Source organism: Grampus griseus (genome assembly GCF_964374135.1).
Source record: "Grampus griseus genome assembly, chromosome: 13".
Classification (NCBI taxonomy): Eukaryota; Metazoa; Chordata; class Mammalia; order Artiodactyla; family Delphinidae; genus Grampus; species Grampus griseus.
Window position 1 is genome coordinate 6,499,242 of NC_139007.1, and position 24,057 is coordinate 6,523,298.

At 38.4% G+C, this 24,057-nt stretch overlaps 1 protein-coding gene across 2 annotated transcripts in view; it reads right to left on the reverse strand.

The window, feature by feature from the left end:
- The window catches only part of LMBRD1 (LMBR1 domain containing 1), a 116,497-nt gene that overhangs the window by 11,809 nt on the left and 80,631 nt on the right, over positions 1–24,057 (reverse strand). For both annotated transcript variants that reach the window (XM_082669041.1, XM_082669042.1), the window contains exons 10-14: positions 21,124–21,188; positions 20,665–20,767; positions 19,788–19,892; positions 17,990–18,139; positions 16,551–16,629 (exon numbers count right to left, since the gene is read on the reverse strand). In XM_082669041.1, the coding sequence (XP_082525167.1) occupies positions 16,551–16,629; positions 17,990–18,139; positions 19,788–19,892; positions 20,665–20,767; positions 21,124–21,188 (502 nt within the window). The remainder of the gene's footprint in view (positions 1–16,550; positions 16,630–17,989; positions 18,140–19,787; positions 19,893–20,664; positions 20,768–21,123; positions 21,189–24,057) is intronic.

Consider the following 24,057-nt stretch of genomic DNA (forward strand, 5'->3'; position numbering starts at 1 on the left):
TTTTTCTTTAGTTACAGAATAAAAGCTATTTATCAACAACAAAAAACAGTGAATATTTATTTCTTTATTCCACATCTTGTTTCCTGGAGATACAGCCCGACTTTTTAAATATATATTATATATATTATATATATATATATACACACATACACATTTGTTTTTTTTTCTTTTTGCTGTACGCGGGCCTCTCACTGCTGTGGCCTCTCCCGTTGCGGAGCACAGGCTCCGGACGCGCAGGCTCAGCGGCCATGGCTCACGAGCCTAGCCGCTCCGCGGCATGTGGGATCTTCCCGGACCGGGGCACGAACCCGTGTCCCCTGCATCGGCAGGCGGACTCTCAACCACTGCACCACCAGGGAAGCCCCACACATTTTTTTCTTATTGAAGCAGAGTTGATTTACAAAGTTGTGTTAATTACTGCTGTACAGCAAAGTGATTCAGTTATGCATATATAAACATTCTTTTCTTACATTCTTTTCCATTATGGTTTATCACAGGATATTGAATGTAGTTCCCTGTGCTGTACAGTAGGACCTTGTTGTTTAGCCATCCTGTGTCTAATAGTTTACATCTGCTCACCCCAAACTCCCACTCCATCCCTCCCCTACCCCCCTCCCCTTGGCAACCACAGGTCTGTTCTTTAGTCTGTGAGTCTGTTTCTGTTTCATAGATAAGTTCACTTGTGTCATATTTTAGATTCCACATGTAAGTGATATCATATGGTATTTGTCTTGCTATTTCTGACTTATCTTCACATAGCGTGATAATCTCTAGGTCCATCCATGCTGGTGCAAATGGCATTATTTCATTCTCCTTTATGGCTGAGTAGTATTCCATTGTGTATATGTACCACATCTTTATCCATTCATCTGTCGATGCACATTTAGATTGTTCCCATGTCTTGGCTATTGTACAGTGCTGCTATGAACATAGGGGTGCATGTATCTTTCTAAATTATAGTTTTATCTGAATATATGCCCAGGAGTGGGATTGCTGGATCATATGGTAATTCTATTTTTAGTCTTCTGAGGAACCTCCATACTGTTCTCCATAGTGGCTGCACCAGTTTACATTTCCACCAACAGTGTAGGAGGGTTCCCTTTCCTCCACATGCCCTCCAACATTTGTTATTCGTAGACTTTTTAATGATGGTCATTCTGACCTGTGTGAGGTGGAACTTCCTTGTAGTTTTGACTTGCATTTCTCTAGTAATTAGCAACATTGAGCATCTTTTTATGGTCTGTATGTCTTCTTTGGAGAAATGTCTGTTAAGGTCTTCTGCCCATTTTTCAATTGGGTTGTTTTTTGTTGTTGTTGAATTGTATGAGCTGTTTGTATATGTTGGAAAATAATCCCTTGTTGGTCGCATCATTTGCAAATATTTTCTCCCATTCTGTAGGCTGTCTTTTCGTTTTGTCTACGGTTTCCTTTGCTGAGCAAAAGCTTGTAAGTTTGATTAGGCTCCATTTACTTCTACTGCCTTAGGAGACTGACCTAAGAAAACACTGGTACAATTTATGCCAGAGGATGTTTTGCCTATGATCTCTTTTAGGAGTTATATGGTGTCATGTCTTATGTTCAAGTGTTTAAGCCATTTTGAGTTTTTGTGTGATGTGAGGGAATGTTCTAACTTCACTGATTTACATGCAGCTGTCCAGCTTTCCCAACACCACTTGCTGAACAGACTGTCTTTTCTCCACTGTAAGCTCCTGATGAAGATTAACTGATTGTAGGTGTGGTGGGTTTATTTCTCGGCTCTCTATTCTGCTCCACTGATCCATATTCTGTTTTTGTGCCAATACCACGCCATTTTGATTATTGTAGCTTTGTAGTACTGTCTGAAGTCTGGGAGGGTTACACCTCCTGCTTTGTTCTTTCTCTTCAGGATTGCTTTGGCAATTCTGGGTCTTTTATGGTTCCATATAAATTTTAGGATTATTTGTTTTAGATATGTGAAAAATGTCATGGGTAATTTGATAGGGATTGCATTAAATCTGTAGATTTCTTTGGGTAGTATGCCCATTTTAACATTATTAATTCTGCCAATTGAAGAGCATGGGATATTTTTCCATTTCTTTGAATCATCTTCAGTTTCCTTTATTAATGTTTTATGGTTTTCAGCACATAAGTCTTTCACCTCCTTGGTCAGGTCTTCCTAAGTATTTTATTTTTTTGGATGTGATTTTTAAGGTATTGTTTTTTTACATTCCCTTTCTGATATTTCATTGTTAGTGTAAAGAAATGCAACCTATTTCTGTATGTTAATATTGTATCCTGCTACCTTGCTAAATTCATTTGTCAGTTCTAGTTGTTTTTGTGTGGAGTCTCTAGGGTTTTCTAAATACAGTATCGCGTCATCTGCATATAATGACAACTTTACCTCTTACCTACCAATGTGGATAACTTTTATTTCTTTTTCTTGTCTGATTGCTGTGGCTAGGATTTCCAATACTATGTTGAATAGAAGAGGTGAGAGTGGGCATACCGGTCTTGTGCCAGATTTTAGTGGGAAGGCTTCCAGCTTTTCACTGTTGAGCATTATTTTGGCTGTGAGTTTGTCATAAATAGTTTTTATTAGGTTGAGATATGTTCCCTCTATACCCACTTTGGTAAGAGTTTTTATCATGAATGGACGTTGAATTTCTTTTCCTGCATCTACTGAGATGTTCATGTAGTTTCATCTTTTGTTTATGCAGTGTATCACATTGATTGATGTAATTATGCTGAACTATCCTTGTGAACTTGCAGCCTGACTTCTACACTGTTTATGCACAAAAGCATAAAGCATGAGATAATATATACATTCTTCCATCTATCATCAAAAATATGGTGAATATTTTTCTGTCAAAACATATAAAGCTGTATCATTACATTGTATGTAAGTTATTTCAAGTATCCTCATTGATGGGTAAATACCCAAGTTGTTTCTTTTTGTTTGCTATTTCTTATCTAACCTTGGTGGGAAGTAGAAACTGGTTAGAATTGGAGGAGCAAGAAAATGCAAACATGATTTCAAGATTTCCCTCTGAGTAAACAGCTTAGGGCACACAAAAGGCAGAGGACAACTCCTGCTACCCTATGAGATGAGGGTGACAGGTGGAAACTAAGTGGAAGAGGGAAGGAAAGGAGTTCAACCTTGGAATTGAGGTTTGAGGGGTTGGCAGGACACGCATTTTGGTATAGATAAACCATATAGTGGTTAGAAGATAGGAATGGAAATCTAAGATTCTGAATTTATTGATTAAATTATTAATACCCCTTAAATTATCCAGAATAACTAGGTTTATTTATTGTCAACTGTCAAGTCTCCAAAACATGACTCAGAAAACCTCATTGATCTAGTAAAGCTACATTTATTAGACTAACTGCAGTGAGGGAGATCAAGGAGGGCAAAGGGTATTTATAAGGTTTAAGGGGTTGGGTTGGACCACTTTTATCAAGGTCTTAGACACTGTGGGGAACAGGCTAGAATTGGGCTACGTTTATGACATAGGTTTTGGGTTGGTGGACGCAGTGAAATGAGAAATCCCGAAGCAAGTCTTCTTGGGCAATTTGTCTTGGTAAGTAAGCTATTGGAGTTGTTTCACAGTAGGAGTTGTCAACTTGTCAAAAAGTTGTCAAGTTTGTGTTTGTTCTCGGTGGTACTTAACGCAGGGGCAGGGAAATGCGTCAGTGCCCAGAACTGTTGATCATTAGCAACACAGTGTTGGTGTCAGTTCCCCACATCTTATGGGATTAAAAAGCTTTTAAAACTTACAGAGCAGCATTTGGGAATGGTTTAGACTTTAGTCTACTATGAATTGTTAACAAGAGAGTGCCCTGGAATGGATAAGATGCTAGAGTTGGAGTACGTATGGAAAATATCCAGAAAGAAGGCACTAGGTTTCTGACACTATCATAAGAAGTGACTTTGACTAGAAAATCCTCCTGTTTCACTCACAGCTTTCTGAGCAAATGCTTAACATAAGAAAGTGTAAAAATTGCTCTATCTTTAAAAATAAGTAAGAAATTTATAGAAATATCTTAAATTGCTTAAGTAAGTTGGATTACATAACCAAACATAGAATACCATCTTTGCATTTAAATTGGTGGGTTATTTAAATATATGAAAAAATTCTTCAACAAGTTTTCAAGTATTATGTGTCCTCAGAGGTTTAATTTCTGAAGAGTTTTCATTATGTTCTTTGTGAATTTAAACTGTCCTTTTGCAGAGCCTCAAAAGCCTCATTCTTCAACATGTCATTTATCCCAGTGTATTTTTCACAGTGCATTTACCCTCTTTGTGGATTTAAACTGTCCTTTTGCAGAGCCTCAAAAGGAATACATTCTGTAAACCTAGTCAAAGAATGACTCATTTTCCACAGCTTAATATTCCTATAATTAAACCAAGGTATATTTGATGCTAGAAATTTATACCAGAAATGACAGGAAAATGTGAGAGACAAATTATTTTGTAGCAGATTCAAAACTAAAAGTAAACACAAAAGATCAACTCACTTGCACAAGAAGGTATACTTTTTAATCTAAATTGCTTAGGGAATTACCAGATAGCATACACTGTATTCACTAATTCTTATGTTCAAAATATGTTCTGTCATTTTGTGGGGCAAAATTTATCATGTTGAACCACTGGGCAGATCAATTTAAATTTTTTGGAATTTAAGAAAAATAATACATAGAAGTGTAAATTTTTAAAAGGATATAAATAATGTATAATTATATAAATAATGTAATTATAATACCCCCAAAATGGTAATTAGAAGTGGTTATCTTTAGTAATTCCATATCGTGGCCTGCACTTGGTACTGTCAGTTATTAAAATAGTAGCCATCTGGTGGTGTACAGTAGTTCTCATGTGTTTTTTTTTCCCTCCCTTTTATCATTTTCTCAAAATATATACACTTATGTTTTCTGAACCACATATCATGTGATTTAACCTCTTAACAACAGAGCACTTTTTAATAGCCGGATGTTCTCTTACATAACCAGAGAACAGCTATTCAATTTAGGAATTTTAATAATGATTCTATTTTTTAAAATGTGCTCTACAGTCCATTCTTTAACATGTCATTTATCCCCGTGTAGTTTTCACAGTGCATTTACCCTCTAGCGCAAGATCCAATCCAGGACCACGTATTACATTGTGTTCTGCTGTTCCCTGACTACCCTGAATCTGTGAGTTCCTGAGCCTCTGGTCTTTGACGACAATGACAGTTCTGAAGCACACAGCCAGTTCCTTTATACCGTGTTTGTCAGTCGTCAGTCTGGGTTTGTCTCCTGTTTCCTCGGGATCTGATTCTTGTTCCCCGTTCTTCCCAGGGTGTCACATCCTGAGGCACAGGCCGCGCTGCCCCTGGATGATGTTAATTTTGTTCACCCGGTACGGCGTGTGCCCATTTTCCTCTGAGATGTGCTATGACACCTACTACCTTTCCTCTTACAGCTAACAAACGGTAAGTGGAGACGCCTCATTGTGGTTTTAATCTGCAGTTTTCTAAACTGAGTTTAATTTCAATTACTGTATCTTCATTTTTAAACATTGTATTTGGTTCATTTACAAATCTGCTAGGGTTTCATTCATCCTTTTTTAATACTTCGTTGTTCCCTGCCGATATTTTGATCTGGTCTTATTCCTTTCATCACAGTTAGCTGTTCCATAATCCGCGTTGGTAATTCCAATATCAGGGCTTTGCAAGTCTCTTTCTGCTCTCTGCTATTTCTTCTAGCTCTCTTACATGCTGTTTTGATTCCTTGTGTGCTTGTATATTTGACTCCGATGTCTTCACTTGCACTCCTCTGTGGGAATTCCGTGAAGCCAAGAATTATGGTACTTTCCTCTAGGGAGGATTAAATTTACTTGCACCATGTGCCTACCACACTGCCAGAAATTTCAATGAAACAAATTCACTCTGGTGATGTGCATTTGGCCTGCAAATCTGCAAAGAGCTAGTCTGCGGCTACAATTTCTTAGGAATGTGATTCCTTCCTTCCTGTTCTTGACACTAAGGCCAACTTTGCTTTCGGTTTTCTGCAAGTACTATGTTTAACTTTACTTGTGGTTCGCCCTCACACGATGGTGCCATCCTTGGGAGAGGGAGGGGCTTAGCTTTGTAAGAGGCTGCATTTCCTATGAGATGCCAACCACTCACATGGGCTCTAGACCTGCGTTGTCGAATATAACAGCCACTGGCAACATGGCCGAGACTGAAACTAGGGAACTGAATTTCTAATTATATTTAATTTTAATTAACTTAAACTAAAAACTGAAGCAGTGTAAAATATTTTTTCATTAAACAACTTTAGTGCTTTGGTAGAACTATACTTCACTTTAACCAATAAACGTTCTCATTTAGATAATGAAAATTTAGTGTTTGAATTAAGATGTTCCTTAAGTATAAAATACACACCAGGTTTTGAGAACTTAGTATGAAAAAGGATATAATGTGTGACACAGAGAAGGCTCTTGGACACCTCCCTTGTTTACCTGGGACGAAGCCAGACAGCAGCCCTCTATACTCTGTCTCTCCTTCACGAAAGATCTGCTAAGCTGTTTGTCCCCACTGATCAATCAGAAGAGGCTTGTTGATTTGACCTGAGTAACCTTTAGTTAGATTTCCCTCCTTCTCCAGGCCCCCAAAGGGGCTCCTTCTGCCCTACCCTCAGCCTGAGCCAGCAGACAGCCCTTCCTAAGCAAGCCCTCCTGGCTGACCTCAGGAAAAACATCCCATGATCATTCCACTCTTACAGCTGGTTCCTTCTAGCCTTGCTTACTCCTCCCTAGAAAAGAAAAGCCCTCTCCTGCCTGGCGTCTGAAACACCTGCAAATAGCTCACGGTCAGCTCCTCTTTTTGTGGCACCCCCTCTTCCTACTGTAATAATCTGTTTAAATATGTCTCTCCTTTTGACTGCTTGAAATGGTGGATCACTCTTCCCTTGGCTTACAGGAAACTACCGTCACCTAATCTTCCTTCTTAGTTCTCCGTTGCTGGTTGCTCTTCTTGCAACGGGACGGCCACAGAGCTCCACCCTCGCACCTCTTCTCTGTTTGAGTTCACCCTCTAGGTGATCTCACATCCAACCTCACAGCTTTCCTTCCCACCTGCCCCAGCCAACCCGGCACAAACTTCTCCAGATCTCCAGACCCAACTCAACTGCCAACTCAAGATCTGTACTTGGATGTTCAACAAAGGACTCAACCCAAAATAATCAAACGAGAACCCCATGTTCTCCCTCACTGCATGAATGAGGGAAACAGATCTGTGGAATTAAGAATATACTCACTTTGCAAAAAGAGTCAAGAGGCATTAGCCAAACAGCAAGCTCCTGAATGCACTTCTGTATGGTATCATACTAGGAATTAGATTCATATACAACGTTCAGCAATATCCTCATGCTTTCAGTCCACGTGCCACTTATATGTGGGATTTTTAAGGCTGTTTAGAAAGCATGGTAAAAATCCCAAACCAAAAACAAATGCAGAAAGGAATTCTCTTCACAGTTAAATCTTTTCACTTAATTCTCTAATACTTCAGCCCATACTACCCTAACTGAAAGTGCACTCTCAAAGGTTTAAGATTGGCTAGTTGGTAAATATCTCTCTGAAGCATCCACACGAATGATCTCTGCACACAGTGGTACCTTGGATCCTGTAATGCTTTAGTATTCTGTTCATCTCTCATTGTCCAGACTCATGTTTCCTTCTCACATAACCTAGGTTTAAGCTCTTTGACCTCTGATTTTCTTTTATATCGTCTGTGACTTTGATTTCCTCGTGACTTCAAATGACTGTCTCCATTATACTAAAAAAGCAGTAACACCCTTCTGTTTTTAAAATTAAAGGGCAGATGATGCAAACAAAACACAAAAATGTGAAATGTAGGAAAAAAAGAGACTTGGAATCCAGACACTTGCAGTATAGTCCCAAGTCTCATACTATCAACTTTTAACTTATCTCTTAGGGCCTTAGTATCTGTATCTGCAAAAAAGGGGTATTAAACCAGTTAGATGGATGGCCTCACTGAAGTCCCCTTTTTTTGCTTTAACATTCTAGTTTATATTTTAAAAATTGTTTACAACTTAAGTGTCTCTTTGTAGCCTGTATTTCCATTTCTATACTTGTTATACAGAAAATGAGGGGGAAAAGATTCTCTATCTCTAACTGACATAATATCTTAGATAAAAGTTTGCAGAAGGATAGGTACTTGAGGTTCTGAGAAAACAAGTCAACCTGCTTTTATCACTGACAAAAGCAAAACAGCTTGGTAAACACGTTTTATTTATAGAGAATGTATTTTGAGCCACTCCTTGATAATGGGCTTGTTTACCCCAGAACTTAGTGTTCAACTACTCTCTAAAGTAAGATATCAATGCACATTTTACTTTATTAATTTTCCTCTAACATTATCTTTAGTTATTCAAAATAATTCTTACTTTTCCCTCTGTACTTAATATATATAATTTTAACCCTGCTTTAGCTCTTTAAGTTCAAGTCAGTTTTTTGTAATTCACGTAGTTTAAAGTTTAACACATCAGTTTCTATTTTAGCATCATCAGCTAACTTGAGTCATCTTAACCATTTGTCCTAGTAAAATTATATCCTAAAGCTAAAATCTAAAGCCATAGATCGTTTGATGATTTTTTAAGGCTGGCTATATATATTAACAAATATACTTAACCAGAATAATCCACAAAAATCCAGTTTGATTTATACAGATCATCGCATTTCCAGTGGCTTTAATGTCCAAATAAGACAACACAAGTTTACTCCAAGGAAAGATAAAGTAATTAAATAGGATGACAGAAATAAGACTTTGGGTTCATAGATTTTTTAAAATGATCATTTGGAAATATATTTTCTTGCTTCATCCCTCACTGTACTCCCCAAATATTCAATGCTTCTGCCACAATTTATTTTTTCTGTAAGATGCCAAGTAGATTTGATTTTATGCCTTGTTAATGCAGGTTCCTTCTCTGCTTGGAATAGCCTCCAGTTTTTTTTGTTTGTTTGTTCATTTGGATTTAACTTATGCTTTGGGGCCCAGTTCAAAAGTTACACTGCAGAGAAAACCATTAGCCCCTTTTGCCTTCCCATAGCATTTTGTCTGTAACTTCATTATAGCTTGCCATTTACTTTTCTATTACAATTATTCATTTTCATATCCAAATTCATTAGGCTGTTTGCTTTCCAAAGGCAGGAACTGTGGTATATGTGTCTCCTCTGATGCTTTCTCTCCTTCCCAGAATCTACCCCAGTACTCTATTCTGTTTGCCCACAAAGGGAAACTGATCATCCATCTTCCTCTTTGGGCTCAAATATTTCTGTATATTTATGTTACTCTTCATAATTCTGTGTCTGTTTTAACTATTTTATTCACACTAACATATACGTTGTCTGTGTATTAATGCTTATTAGATTAAGCAGCGATTAAAGAACGTGAAACTAAGAATGTAAATAAAAGTCCTTTTGTCATATTAGCATATAAAATTTAAAACTTGATTTCTAATTTGCTCAGCTGACTCATTTTGAACTTATAAACAATGCATTACCTGTAAGAGTAAATTAAGTAATACTGTTGTTTTAAGGTAACTTTGTGAACATAGTATGATAGGCATTCTTTATAAACCTGTTAAATCACCCTATTCTTTAAGGGATCATTTTAAACACAAAAAAACCTTAACTATTTTCAGATGACTCTCAAACATTATAACATTTAATAAATGCCAGACCACCTCATGTATGAATGCAATATTACTTAAGAAAAACAAGTCTATGAAATGCACTTAATAATGGTAAGAGGTCAATATATGTATTTTTAGAAATCACTGCTTTAACATCTTTCTAGGGAGATTACCTTTCCTCAAAAATAATTTTAAGTATAACACTCTAAATTATAATTTTTGTTTCATAATCTAAAAATCATTCTCCAAAATTCTGTTACTTGCAAAAGGTACATAACGAAGGTGACATCAAGTACCTTATGGGGTATTTATATTACAGTATTATCTACTCTAGTCAAAGTGCCCACTAAAATGTCACAAGTAATAGTGCTGCGTTTCTCCTCTTCATGCTGACGTTTCCTAGTGTGTAGTAACTGGACTCTGTCACCACACTTAACACCCCATGCCCACCCGTATGCGTCAAATCTCACGTTCTAACCTGCTCCTTCATCTTTCTCCATCATTTCAAAAAATTTTTAACATTTAAAACTCAACAATTTTCATCTCCTTATATATGAATTAGAAGGATTAGTATTTTCTTTATGAGCAGCAGTCCCCAAAGCCATCTTAATTTTGAATCTGGCGGAGCAGAGTTCTCTTAAAGTCCCTCATCATTTTTATTTAAAGTATTCTCTTAAAAAAATCTACCCTGCCACCCCTAATTCAATGGTCATATTTCTACCATCCTCTTCCAAGTATGCATAGGCAAATTTGACATTCAGAGATTAGCTGGAGAACCAAAAAAATACTGGGAAAAATAAAGCCATAAACCTAAAGGGTATGTTTTTGTACTGCAAAGCAACATTTCAAAGAATAAGTCAACTAAAATGTTTTACAAAAATATTCGGCAGTTCAAAGGAGGTCATTTTAACCAGTGGTCCCCAACCTTTTTGGCACCAAGGACCGGTTTCGTGGAAGACAATTTTTCCATGGACTAGTGGGGGAGAGGGGATGGTTTGGGGATGATTCAAGCGCATTACCTTTGTTGTGCACTTTGTTTCTATTATTATTACATTGTAATATATAATGAAATAATTATACAACACACCATAATGCAGAATCAGTGGGAGCCCTGAGCTTGTTTTCCTGCAACTAGATGGTCCCATCTGGGGCTGATGGGAGACAGTGACCCCCGACATGTGTAGCTAGGTCCAGTCTACTCTGTGATCTCGTTTTGGTTGCTGTCACTGCAGAAAACCCTGCTTCACAAAGATGGGATGTTGGAAATGGAGGCAGGCTTCTCAGTGCTTTTGTGGCGATCTCAGGATATTGCGCCCTGGCTTTAATCCAGAACGTATGGAGATTTGAAGTTGTCTCAAACACACTTTTGAGGGCACCGTCATTTGCGATCTCAAGCAGTTGATCCTCTTCCAGTACAAAGTCAGTTCACCTGGCTTATTCACAAATGGGTGGTTGTGGATCCATTCCTTCCCAGTTCAGGGGTCTTTTGTGGTTGAGAAGTAATGCTCAAACTCTTCTGAAAGCTGAGTTAGGTGATCATGCACCAGCTGGGAGAAAGAAGGCCCTGGCTCAGTCTTTCAAAATCTCTGCTAATGTTTGAAACATGTCAGAAATCCCAGTGTTCGCTCGTCGCCCCCATAATTCCAGTTTGGCTTTGAATGCAGCCACTCTATCTGCCGACTTGGACACAGTTGTTATTCTCCCCTGAAGTGACATACTGAGTTCGTTGAGCAGGTTGAATATGTCACACAAGTAAGCAAGTTTTGCGACCCATTCTGTGTCACTGAAATGTGCTGCCACTGGTGACTGTTCTTCTAAAAGAAATCTCTGGAGAGGCTCTCGTAACTTATGAACTCTGGCCAGTGATCTCCCTTTGGAAAGCCATCTCACTTCTGTGTATAAGAGAAGACGTATGTGCTCTGGGTCCGTCTCTTCACAGAGCTGCACAAACAGATGTGAGTTAAGGGCATGTACTTTAATGTGGTTGATAATTTTAATCACATCCTGCAAAACGTTAAGTTCAGGTGACATTTTTCAGCTAGCCAGCACTTCTCTATGGATGACACAGTGTGTGGACTCACATTCAGAAGCGACCTCTTTGACCCGAGTAGCGAAACCAGAAAGCCATCCAGTCATGGCAGCCGCTGTCTGTGCATATACCGATACAAAATGACCAATTCAGTTTTCCTGATATGTAATCATTCAAAGACTTGAAGAGCTCTGCAGCTGTGGTGTTGGTTGGTAACAAAAGTGCACATAACATATTCTCATGCACACCCTACTGAAAAATTATCACACAAAAACAAGCATTGTTGCCTTGTTGTCAACAGCAGTAGACTCGTCAACCTGGACTGCGTACCATGGTGACTCATTAATCCTAACAATTGCGCCTCAATAGCCTCTGCTATTTCATCAATTCGTCTAGTTATGGTGCTAGCCGAAAGAGGAACACGTGCCACCTTTTGAACTGCAGCTTCTCCTAAAAGTTCATGACAAATGGCCTTAGCAGCTGGCAGGATCGACTCTTCACCCAATATAAAGGGCTTCTTAGCTTTAGCAATGCGGTTAGCCACTAAGAAGGATGCTCTCAGTGCAGCCACGTCTGATGAAGTGGTGGCCTTCAATAATTGCTTTAATTCATGTTCATGATTCTTCCTTTTGAAAAACTCCAAAGCCTTGTCTTTTAATGCAGGGTGCTTGGTCTCCGTGTGGCAAAGCAGTTTTGAAGGTTTCATGGCTTTGTTGGATAGCCAGTCACCACATATTATACAGAGAGGGCTTGGAGAATATGAATCACCTGTTGCAATGAACCGGTAACTTAAGTAGGACTCTTGGTATTTTCTTTTAAATGCAACTTTCTTTTTGTTGGCAGTCTTAAGGGTCTTCTGTCTCATCATTGGGTCTTTCTTTCTCCCTTTTCAAAGAAGCTCCCCAGCGACAAAGAAGCTGCCCAGTGATGTTTGTTTTTTACTCATTTTGCCTAGGGTTATCTTGTGGGCTTACCAAAAACTGTGAATGAGACAAGGACACAGTGCAGGAAAGAGGCATGGATGGAAGTGGTAAATAAAATAATGGGCAGGCCAGGCACAGACTAAAATAAGTGTTGGATTCCAACTTAAAGCCTGCCACCAGATGCAGCTTAATTGTCACTTGCCACTCACAGATCGGGTTTTGGTATGAGTCTGCAAGCAGTTGATTTATTAGGGTCTCTGTGCAGTCAAACCTCTCTGCTCATGATAATCTGTATTTGCAGCCGCTCCCCAGTGCTAGCATCAGCGCCTCAGCTCCACCTCAGATCATCAGGCATTAGATTCTCACAAGGAGCGTGCGACCTAGATCGCTCGAATGTGCAGTTCACAGTAGGGTTCGTGCTCCTATGAGAATCTAATGCCACCGTTGATCTGACAGGAGGCGGAGCTCAGGCGGTAATGCAAGCCATGGGGAGCGGCTGCAAATACAGACGAAGCTTCGCTCTGCTTGCCTGCCGCTCACCTCCTGCTGTGTGCCTGGTTACTAACAGGCCACGAACCGATACCAGTCCGTGGCCTGGGGGCTAGGGACCGCTGATTTAAGCCACTATAAATTAGATTAGACTGATAAACAAAAATACTGAATGTGATTCATAAAAGAGTTATGGCCAAGGGTATGATTTAACTAAACTTACTGATCTATAACATAAAAATTCACTCAGTTCAGCAATATAAGGGCATTTTAAACACCTTTACCAGTGCAACTTAATTTTGAAATTTTGATGTTTTTCTGCTAAGGTTTCAATACTACTATAAGAATTTAAGAAACAGAACCTATTTTAGATCTTCAAGATCAGCGCCCTCTTAAAAAAAAATTAAAATCAACTCAACAGTAATTTTTCATTCTACTTTCACTGAGCTAAAAATGACAACCCAAAGCATTTCAACTATCAACCCTAGTGTGACATGTGTATGTACATTTCAAAGTAAAAAACCTGGGACTAAACTCATTACAAAAGTAGAGCTGGAAAATGAAGTCACATTTATTTATAATAGAAACCTATAATAGAATCTAAAGAAAAAATGGTTCTGATGAACCTAGGGGCAGGACAGGAATAAAGATGCAGACATAGAGAATGGACTTGAGGACATGGGGAGGGGGAAGGGTAAGCTGGGACAAAGCGAGAGAGTGGCATGGACATATATACACTATCAAATGTAGAATAGATAGCTAGTGGGAAGCAGCCGCACAGCACAGGGAGATCAGCTCAGTGCTTTGTGACCACCTAGAGGGGTGGGATAGGGAGGGTGGGAGGGAGACACCAGAGGGAGGAGATAGATATGGGGATGTATGTATATGTACAGCTGATTCACTTTGTTGTAGAGCGGAAACTAACAAACAATTGTAAAGCAATTATACTCCAATAAAGATGTTAAAAAAAAAAAAAAGAAACCTTTTACTATTATTTCTTCTTCATGTCTGTTTCCCCATCTCATCTCTTGATTTTTTCTTTTCTCCCAGCTTTAGTCACTTCCCTTCTTTCCCTTACACCCTGGACTCTGCGGTAGGTCTCATTCTCTCACTCTTAGCTTGTCCTTGGCTTACCATTCTATTTCAGTCCTTCAACCCACCTTCCCCGACAGCCTAGGCAATGATGGAGAATGGTACCAGCTATACAGATTTGTTCAGCAAAAATACAGATAGATAATTCCATCTCTGGTCCTTGACATATTTATCTATCACTAACTTATCTTCAGTCAGATCCTTCTTCTGTTCACCGATCAAAACTTTTGCCACTTTCTTAGGTTCTGTGCCCAATGGCCCACACAATTCTCAGCAGATGACTGAACTTAAACTTCACAGCAAAATGAGACAATCATACAGAACTTCCTGTTCACCCTAAGAAATTACTATCTGAGTCCATATTGTTGCTTCCTTCCTTGCTCTAGAGAAAGAGGCATCCCTCCTTCTAGCTAAAGCATTCAGTCTTTGATGTTCTAAATACCATCTCCTCCAGAACTGGATGGTACTGGCCCATCATTTTAACCTTTGTGATATTTTTCTTCAACTTTTCCTGCTCCATTAATTCCATTCCATCTTCCCTGAAGTCTCTCCTCATTTAAAAAGAAAAAAACAAAGATTCCCCCCGACCCTGCACGCCTGCTCTAGTTTCCATCCAATCCCTCTCAATCTCCACAAACAATTTCTGTGAAGAATATAAACTCAGTCACGGCTTCATATCGCTTTTTAGTCACTGCACTTAGCTTTCGCCTCCACCGCCTCTGTGCAGTCCCCTTCCCCACACCTGCTTCACCCGCCTGCCCCTGGGTAGCCGTCCTCCTCCGAGCCCTGGTCTCCACGCTCCTCTCTCTCCACCTTCTGAGTTCATTATGCAAATATCCAAGTGCCCACGAAATCTCCGCCTCAAGGTCTGTGAGACATCTCAAGTCAACTAAGCACTTCTTACATTTCTTCTCTCATCTTAGTATCCATTTTTAACTCAGCTTGCTGATACCAGAATTTACCCCATTACTCAGTAACTGGAGGGCCATTCTAGAATATTCTGTTGCCTTGCCACTGCTTCAGACCCAAGCAAGCAGAAATCCTCTTGCTTCTCTCTTCATCTCACACCCTCCAGACCACTGTTTACTCCAGGCTCTCACCATCTCTCCTGCATGACTGCACACAGCCCCTGCCGGCAGCCTCTCCCAGCCGATTTCTACGCTCAGCTCTCAACTTCTCCAACCCGTTCTCTCTGTTATAATAAAGTTACTGAAAACAAAGCAGACCACAGTTTCAACTTCCTTGCTTAGAACTCTTCCAAGGCCTTCCGGGGCTTGACTCCTAACTCTGCAATCCCACTTTCTCCCTCCCTCTAACCCACACCCCTCCAGAATTAAAACAACAAAACAGTAACAGTGCTTTACATTCGCTGGAACACAGAACTTTACAGTTTAAGCGAATTACGTTTGAGCACTTTGTTCCTCTGCCTAGAACAGCCTCCCCTTGATGCACATACCAGGTAAATCCTTCATTCACCTTGAGAGGCAGCTCTGCCCTCCCTTTTCTGAAGCCCTGCTTTCTGAGGACCACCACCGCACAGTGATCTCCACGTAGAGCTCTGTACTTCTTCCACTGGGCTACCCTGGACTCTGTACCTATTCCTGTTACTCTACCACATTCCAGAGTTGACCCTGGTAAAAAACTCCAAATTTATCTTTTCCATAATGGTACCCCTGAATGATTCATCAAGAAATATACTATATTTGACATATTATTTTACCCTGAAATAAAAGCATACTATAATATTCAAAGGGAAAAAAAACCTCATCTTAGCACACAGAAAACAGAAAAAAAAAGATTGTCTCAAAATTCACAGAGGTTAAGAGCAGAGGATCTCAGAGCTTTTGTCAGAATACACACAAAGTACTTAGCACAGTGTCTGAAACACAATTACATGTTCTTAATAGTTAATCGCTGTCATCATTAACATTATTATCATTAACTAAAGTAACTAGAGTTGGATGGACCAAAAGTTGTTCTAGGTCATAGGTACTTTAGGTCTCAGTCCTAAAAATTGCAGATACCACCAAAACTCTCCTGAAATTTTTAAGAACAATGAAAAAAGACATTTAGAATGTTTCTCATTATACTAGTACACGTGATAAATAATAACTACGTTTTGTTCTTCAAAAGTAAACACTTTGTAATGATACTTTCCCTAATGGAAATCAGTAAATTACCAAGATATTCTACTGAAGACACCAAGGTCTTCTTGCTAGAATTTCCTTTGTCACCACATATTAAAACAAATGCATCAAATGATTAAGACACCAAAATGCAAGACACATCTTTTCTTACAGAGCTATAAATTCTAAGATGGGTGATAAAAGCTACTTTACCTTCAGGGGCATCTGCATCACATCTCTTTGGCACAGAAAGGGTTGAATTGCCTTTATGGGCATCATAAGTTATATTGCTCTGAAAGATGAAAATATAGTTAAAATATAAATAGTATATTAATATATTTCGATTAAAAAGTAATCACTTTATGAACTTTATACTGTTTTCTATTAAACTACATCTAGCTAATATTCTAAAAGGTAAATTTACATAAAATTGCAACTAGAAGAAAAAGATTTAGGGTAAATTTAACATTAGGGCTTTCCTATAACAATCATTAGGCCCTGTGTTGAACAACAGAGCTTCTGCCCAGAGAAACGGCCTCCTTATTTTTCCACTGTGGAACAAGAAAAGAATATCATTCATCCATGCAAAAGCATGACGTTATTTCATTCATTCATAGAAGAATGTGTTATAAGCATGACCTAGTGAACGAGGTGCAGGAGATAAGGCAAGAAGAGAATAAAAGGTATAAGAAATGAAAAAAGTGACTAAGGTGACCTTCTAGCATTGTTTCCCAAACTTGTGTCATTCGTTACCTCCATTATGATCGTGCCTTATCTTTGATCCAATGGCATTGTTACTTAATATTTTTCAATGAACTAACTTTTCAATCCTTAGCAATATTATGCATGGTATTAAAGGTCTGACGTGCTTACTAGATCTTGTTTGTTTGTTCCTAATTACATATTAGAGTAAAGAAAGAATGGAGGAAGAAGTACAGGATAAAGGAGTGACCCGGGGAGACTGGATTAATAATGAAAAACTCCATTAAAGTAAGGCTTGAACTGGGCCCTGAAACATGGATTTGATTTGACTTGTTAGAAGGTAGAGCAAGAGATATTTTAGGAAAAGGAAACTAAACAAAGGCTGAATTAGATATGGTCAAAATATGTCAAGCTGTCAAAATATTCAAACTAGCTCTCCAGGTACAACTAGGAATCACAGCTGGCTTTTGAAAGATCAACACCAAGGAATCACTGTAACAGGTAAGAGGATCCCTGTCATGTTAAGAGAAAGCATAGTTACGTACAAATAAAATAAAGTCTCTCCTCTGGGATTCATGGTACCAATGAGCAGACATAACTTTCCGCACACCAAAACTTTTTGGGGAGCCATATTAATAAACTTACTTAAAATATTATTTTAGAGTAAATATTATGAGTTTTAGCAAAGTGCTGAGACACAGCTCAGTAGCTTGGCACCATGGGATCCATTTAAGGAACTACTGTAACGAAATTCAGTGTTATTTTTAAAAAGAACTTGTTTGAAACAAATATAAACATGCTGAAAAATGGAATGAAAAACTAGTTTTAGCAATATTAAGTTTAACCTGATGAGCTAATATTTTGTGTTAGCTTTCACAAATGAGAATTTGATTTCAGATTTCACTATGTTTAAAATATCAAAATACTGACTTTTTAAAGTTTGCACTTACCTCTATCAGGTAGTTTTGGCTTCCGTACATAACATACTGGGGGGCGAGGCTGTAAATCATGTAGCTAGTGTGAAGCACAATAAGCAGAAGTATCATGCAGAGAAATAAGAGCGCCTGGGGCCTGGTTCTCCCCCTTCTGATTTTATACAACTGGAACGAAAGAACACAGGGACGATATTCCAGCAACACGTTTCATGTGAAGGGACTGAGTCCCACTCCTTTGTTAGGGGGTAACGAACACAGTTCAATCCACCGTTTCTTTTTCCCAAAATAAATGCTAAGAATTCTTAATCTTTCCAGATAATTATAAGAATAACAAAGAATAACAACGCTTTCCCTGAAAAGCTTTTAGGTTTAGATTCATGTTTATTTTAAAAACTCAAGACCTAGAGAATATATTTGTACTCACACGGTCTGTTTCAGAAAAATCTTCTAAACTTATTATGCAATAGCATCTGTTAGAAGTTCCTAGAGCTAAGAGGAACTGAGAACTACTTCTATCTAAAGATTAGAGGAGTTTCAACTGTAAGTATTAGTAATATATTTGAGTTTTATATAATATTACTTCCCAAGGATAGACATGCCACATGTTTTAAATACTCATTTCTATGAAATATGATATCCTCATATTATACTCTACTATAAAACTATAATATAGTTTATGGTAATTTATGTTCATCTGACTACAGCTATTTTCACATGTATCCATACAGGAGGGAAACTAAAACATGTGGTGACAGATAGAAGGAGCCTGGTGACGGGCTTCATTTCAACGGCAGAGCACACTTTTATTCTAGCAACTAAAATAGCACCTCCCTGTTTTATTACTAGATTGTAGTACAGTATAGAGTAATAGGACTCCAATATTGGACGGGATATGATCACCTAAAAATGTACGTTTCCCAGCTTCCCTACTCCTAGTAGTGGCTGGTAGTGATAAAACATTAAATGTCAAAAGGAAAGCAGTCTGTTGGGGACTTCTGGGAAAGTCTTGCTTTTTGATACAGGTATCACCACTTCTCCTAGCTACCTTTTCCTTACGGAACACGGACAGAATACATGGGGTTGAAGCAGCCATATCACAATCATGAGGGAGAAGCCAAGAGGAAGCCAGAGATATTAGACTTGATTTTTGAGCTAAGGAAGCAATGCTAGATTTTAAAAATGTTCCACAGCAAGAAGTCTTTCATTAGTTCAAGCCACTATTTAACTGAATTTTACCCACAGCTGGAAGTATGATGATGTATCTCGTTTTAAAATTCTTAATTTATATCAAGATGACTCCAAGAGGAAAACGACCCTTTCTCCAAACATACAGTAATCTCTCACTCCCAGTAGTAAGGGCCGTCTTCTGAGCTACCACGAGCCCAGGTGTGCTTCCGTGTGTTCCCATGCAGCCGAACACTAAGGAAAATAATAGAACTTCTAGCCCAGGACGTCTCCACCTCGGTACTACTGATGTTTTCGGCTGGGTAAGTCTTTGCTGTGGGAGGCTGCCCTGTGCAATGCAAGATGTTTAACTGAATCCCGGTACTCTAACCAACAGATGCCAGTAGCGCCTCCTAGTTATAACAACTGAAAACATCTCCAGACTTTGCCAAATGTATCCGGGAGGGCAAAATCGGCCCTGTAGACAAAGAGCACGTTTATGTTAACATGAAGTGAAAGAGCTAGTATTTCCATTTTCGGTATCAAGATATTTACAACTTCTATATTATAAATCTAAGATAATTTGCAATAATGGAGATTATGCACAAAATGATGAAAAAATCAAAATGATATTGTAACATATACTCACTCTAATCCAAAAGAACCATATGCCAATATTTCGAATCCCCGCCATTGAAGTAAAAATAAAGTACATAATAATAGTTGTTATAAGAATATAATCAAGAGGAAACACCTGAAAAAAGATAAAATTAAACTTAATACACAAACAATAAGGGCTTTAGAAGTCATGTAAAATTAACTGAAAATTCATTGTTCATATTTGGCAATGTTTAAAATATCAACCCTGATCAGGTTACTATGATAATGCCAAAAAAAAAAAAAAAAAAAAACCTCCAAGAAACAATTACCAAACTACCAAACTATTACCAAATTGCTCAGTATCATTATCCTAAGAAAAATCCTATAAAAAATTAAACTAAAAAGTACATTTAGGGCTTCCCTGGTGGCGCACTGGTTGAGAGTCCGCCTGCCGATGCAGGGGACACGGGTTCGTGCCCCGGTCCAGGAAGATCTCACGTGCCGCGGAGCGGCTGGGCCCGTGAGCCATGGCCGCTGAGCCTGCGCGTCCGGAGCCTGTGCTCCGCAACGGGAGAGGCCACAACAGTGAGATGCCTGCGTACCGCAAAAAAAAAAAAAATTACATTTATATATGGAATAAAAGACTTCGTTAAAAAGTAAAAACGGGAAGTGCTTGGAAAAGTTCACCCCTAAGTCTTATCACGTATCCCCAAATCAAGTTATGTATAACCTGAGAGTTCAGTAATACATCAATACAATAATTTTTAAAGCAACATATCAACATAGAAGTTATATGTAAATAAAAAGCCAAATCAGCAGAGGGCACAAGCATATGCTTCCAAGTACTAGTAGGTTTGTCAACATAATAATTTGACAGAGTGTGACAATGTTTGCTAGAGTATAAAATGGATGATTTTTTTACTTACTGTTTGTAGTAAAGGCAAAAGCATATTCAGTGGATTACTCAGGTTAGCTCCAAAAATTATGAAACCAGAATCTATTCCAGCTGAATGAAGAGCTTTATCCAAACTATAACAAAAAAATGTATAAAGAGTGAATTTATATATTGCACCACATTTTCAGTTACTTTAGAAAGAACATCATCATAACTTAAGCATGCAGACTCAATGGAGTCAAAGAAAACCACAGATAACAAATTAAACCTCACTTAAATATCTTACAGATATTGTTCAATTGATACAGAATAAAGAAATACTGTCTATTATTGGGGCTTTTTAGTCATTCTTTGAGTTAATGCTATAGAACACTTCAAGTAAAATAGCTACTTAAGATGAATAGGCTACACTAATGGAATTCAGCGTGGAAAATGTATAAGATCATAGGATGTGTGTTAGTGCTTTAGAAAATGTGTCTACTGTACTTACTTGGACAGGAAGAGAGAAATTATAAACAGCAATGCAACTAAGATGAAAAATATTCCCCAAATGATCTAAAAGCAAAAATAAAAATAAATCGTTAAAATATACTTCTGAAGTTGATATTAAAAGCACAGAACCATTATGCTCAATGGGTTACTAGCGTATGACAATGATCTAAAAAAAATGACCTAAGATAAATTTTAATTTAATATGTAATCATATAGTATATAATCCTAGGCACACATCATCTAAATTTTCATTATGAGACTATTTGAGAACAAAAACACAAAAGAGACAATGCATTTGAAAGTTTTCATTGGTAAGTGAACAAATGAGACTCTTTGCTAGGTCCAATAAAAGGTTTATATTCAGTTATACTCAAATATAAAAAGTTAACTGAAAACTACATTAAGACTAATATACATACACAAAAACCAAAACCAAGAAACTCATCAGGTTATGTTAACCTGTTGTTAAAACAGAGAACTTGGAACATTTTCTCACAGAAGTAATGAGATACTATATAGCTGACCCTTGGACAATGCAGGGGTTAGAGGCACTGACCCTCTGCCCAGCCAAAAATCTGCATAGAACTTACAGTCGGCCCATTGCGATATCCAGATTCAACCTACTGCGGATGGCATGGTGCTGTAATATGTGCTACTGAAAATTATCCATGTGTAAGTGGACCTGAGCAGTTCACACCATACCGTTCACGGGTGAGCTGTGTATATCTTATAAATAGATTATACCACAGCCTAGAAAAGTCTATATAACTGATAATATTCTTGAAATAGAGTACTAACAGCACTGAAGAAACTGTCATATAGAACTCTCTCTGTGGAAGGATGTGGTAATAAACATCGTACACTTCCCTGTACTCAAGTATGAACTTTATAGTATGAAAGGATATGTATGAAATATGAAAGGATAGCATATGAACTTTATAGTAGGACCACAGAAAACAAGGAAAACAATGATTGGAACTGGGTCTCTAAGGAATAAAATTTCAGAATAAAAAAAGGGATGAAATCTATGTTTGGCGAGAGCCAAAAGGAAGATTCCTATTAAGTACAGTTAAGTGTTTCAGTTTGTCCTTTGCCTGGAATTGATAGGAATAGATGGGAAACATCATGAATGTTAAGGAGATTTTTCATCTTATTTCACATGATCGTTGAGTATATTTTAGAATTCTGACAGGATAAAAAAAGTAGAATAACAACCCATTATCCTACCCAGCATATAAAGATGAATCTGGAAATAAACTTTAGGACTGTGTTCTAGGGAACTCTTCAGTTCTGAAAGAGTGCCTTTAGAGCTCACTGGAAGAAGCAGCTTGGCAAGAGAGGACCAAAAAGACTATAGGCTTCCTGGTGGCGCAGTGGTTAAGAATCCGCCGGCCAATGCAGGGGACACGGGCTCGAGCCCTGGTCCAGGAAGATCCCACATGCCGCGGAGCAACTAAGCCCGTGCACCACAACTACTGAACCTGTTTTCTAGAGACTGGAAGCCGCAACAAAGAGTAGCCCCTGCTCGCTGCAACTAGAGAAAGCCTGGATGCAGCAACAAAGACCCAATGCAGCCAAAAACAAACAAATAAATAAATAAACTTATTTTAAAAAAAACACAAAAAGCGACTATAGGCATCATTTGAAATAAAAACCCCTGCATGTATCCATTTTACATACGGGGTTTCACATGAGCATTCATTTATTTAAAAAAAGTTTCACTGCTAAATAAGTTTGAAGTGACTCCTTCATAGTAACAGAAGTTTATCAGTAGCAGGTAAAGGAGCGTACACAATCTTTTTCTACTAGGTTTGAGCATGGTACTTGATGCCTAAGTGAACTGGAGACAATATCCTTACACTGAGGAAACATATTACTTCCCAGTAGCCTGTTGATAAGAAATAGCTTGTAGCATGAGGTAGTACAGCTGCCAACTACCAATGAGCAGTAGAGGAACATGACCCAGAGACAGCAGGAGAAATTAACATTCCCCTCCCCTGATCCCCATTTTGGGAGGAAAAGAAAAGAAAATCCTTAACCACTTTCCCACTCTGTTGAGATGCATGACCCAGAGTTAGACTATTTAATCACAGCTACTTACAAAACAAAGAAAAAATATTAAAAAGATAAATGGTTTATAAAGACCAAGGAAACTGTATATATTTATATATAAGAACTTAAGTTACTACTTCCAGAATCATGTCGGTGGTGACCACCCTGGGCTGACCTAAATGCTACATATTCCACACTAGCTATAGTGTCAGTTTTAAAATAAAAATTAAGCCAAAGAGATGACATCAGTAAAGGTAACAGAATAAGAACCTCTGAAAATCCTTTCCCCCCTAAAAGCAACGAGAAAACTGGCATAAATGGTCAGAATCAACTTTTTCAACACTCTGGAAATTAACCAGAGGCATGCAACAATCTAGGAGCATTTATTCAGGAAAAACGGCTGAATCTCAGTAAGAGCACAGAGCACTGTGGCATTCCGACTTGCTCTAGTACCAATCCCTCCTCTCTCGTGCATGGTAGATGGCCTGTAAAAGTCATAAGCCTGGCAGCCACCTGCGAAAGCAGAAAGGGGATGAAGTTCTTTCAGAGTCTCCTTCCCAGAGAACTGCCATTACTCGACCCGCCTGGTAATGGCATGGAAGAGCCCATTTGCAAGACTGTCTGTGTTTGGCCTGAACTGGAGTTCACACAGTGCAAAAATACCTTTTCCGCAGGAGTGTCTGTCAAAAAATTACAGGCAACCAATGAACTTCATGGCCACAAGAGCTAGTCAATATCAGGCAAGAAATAAACTAACTAAAAAGATTAAAACGGAAACCTAGGGAATGAGATGTCCACAGGTGCTCTGAAAAGTTTCCACATATTCCTGGGAATGAAGAAGGCCCTGTGCATGCTCAGGAAAGACAGGAGAGGCCTAAAT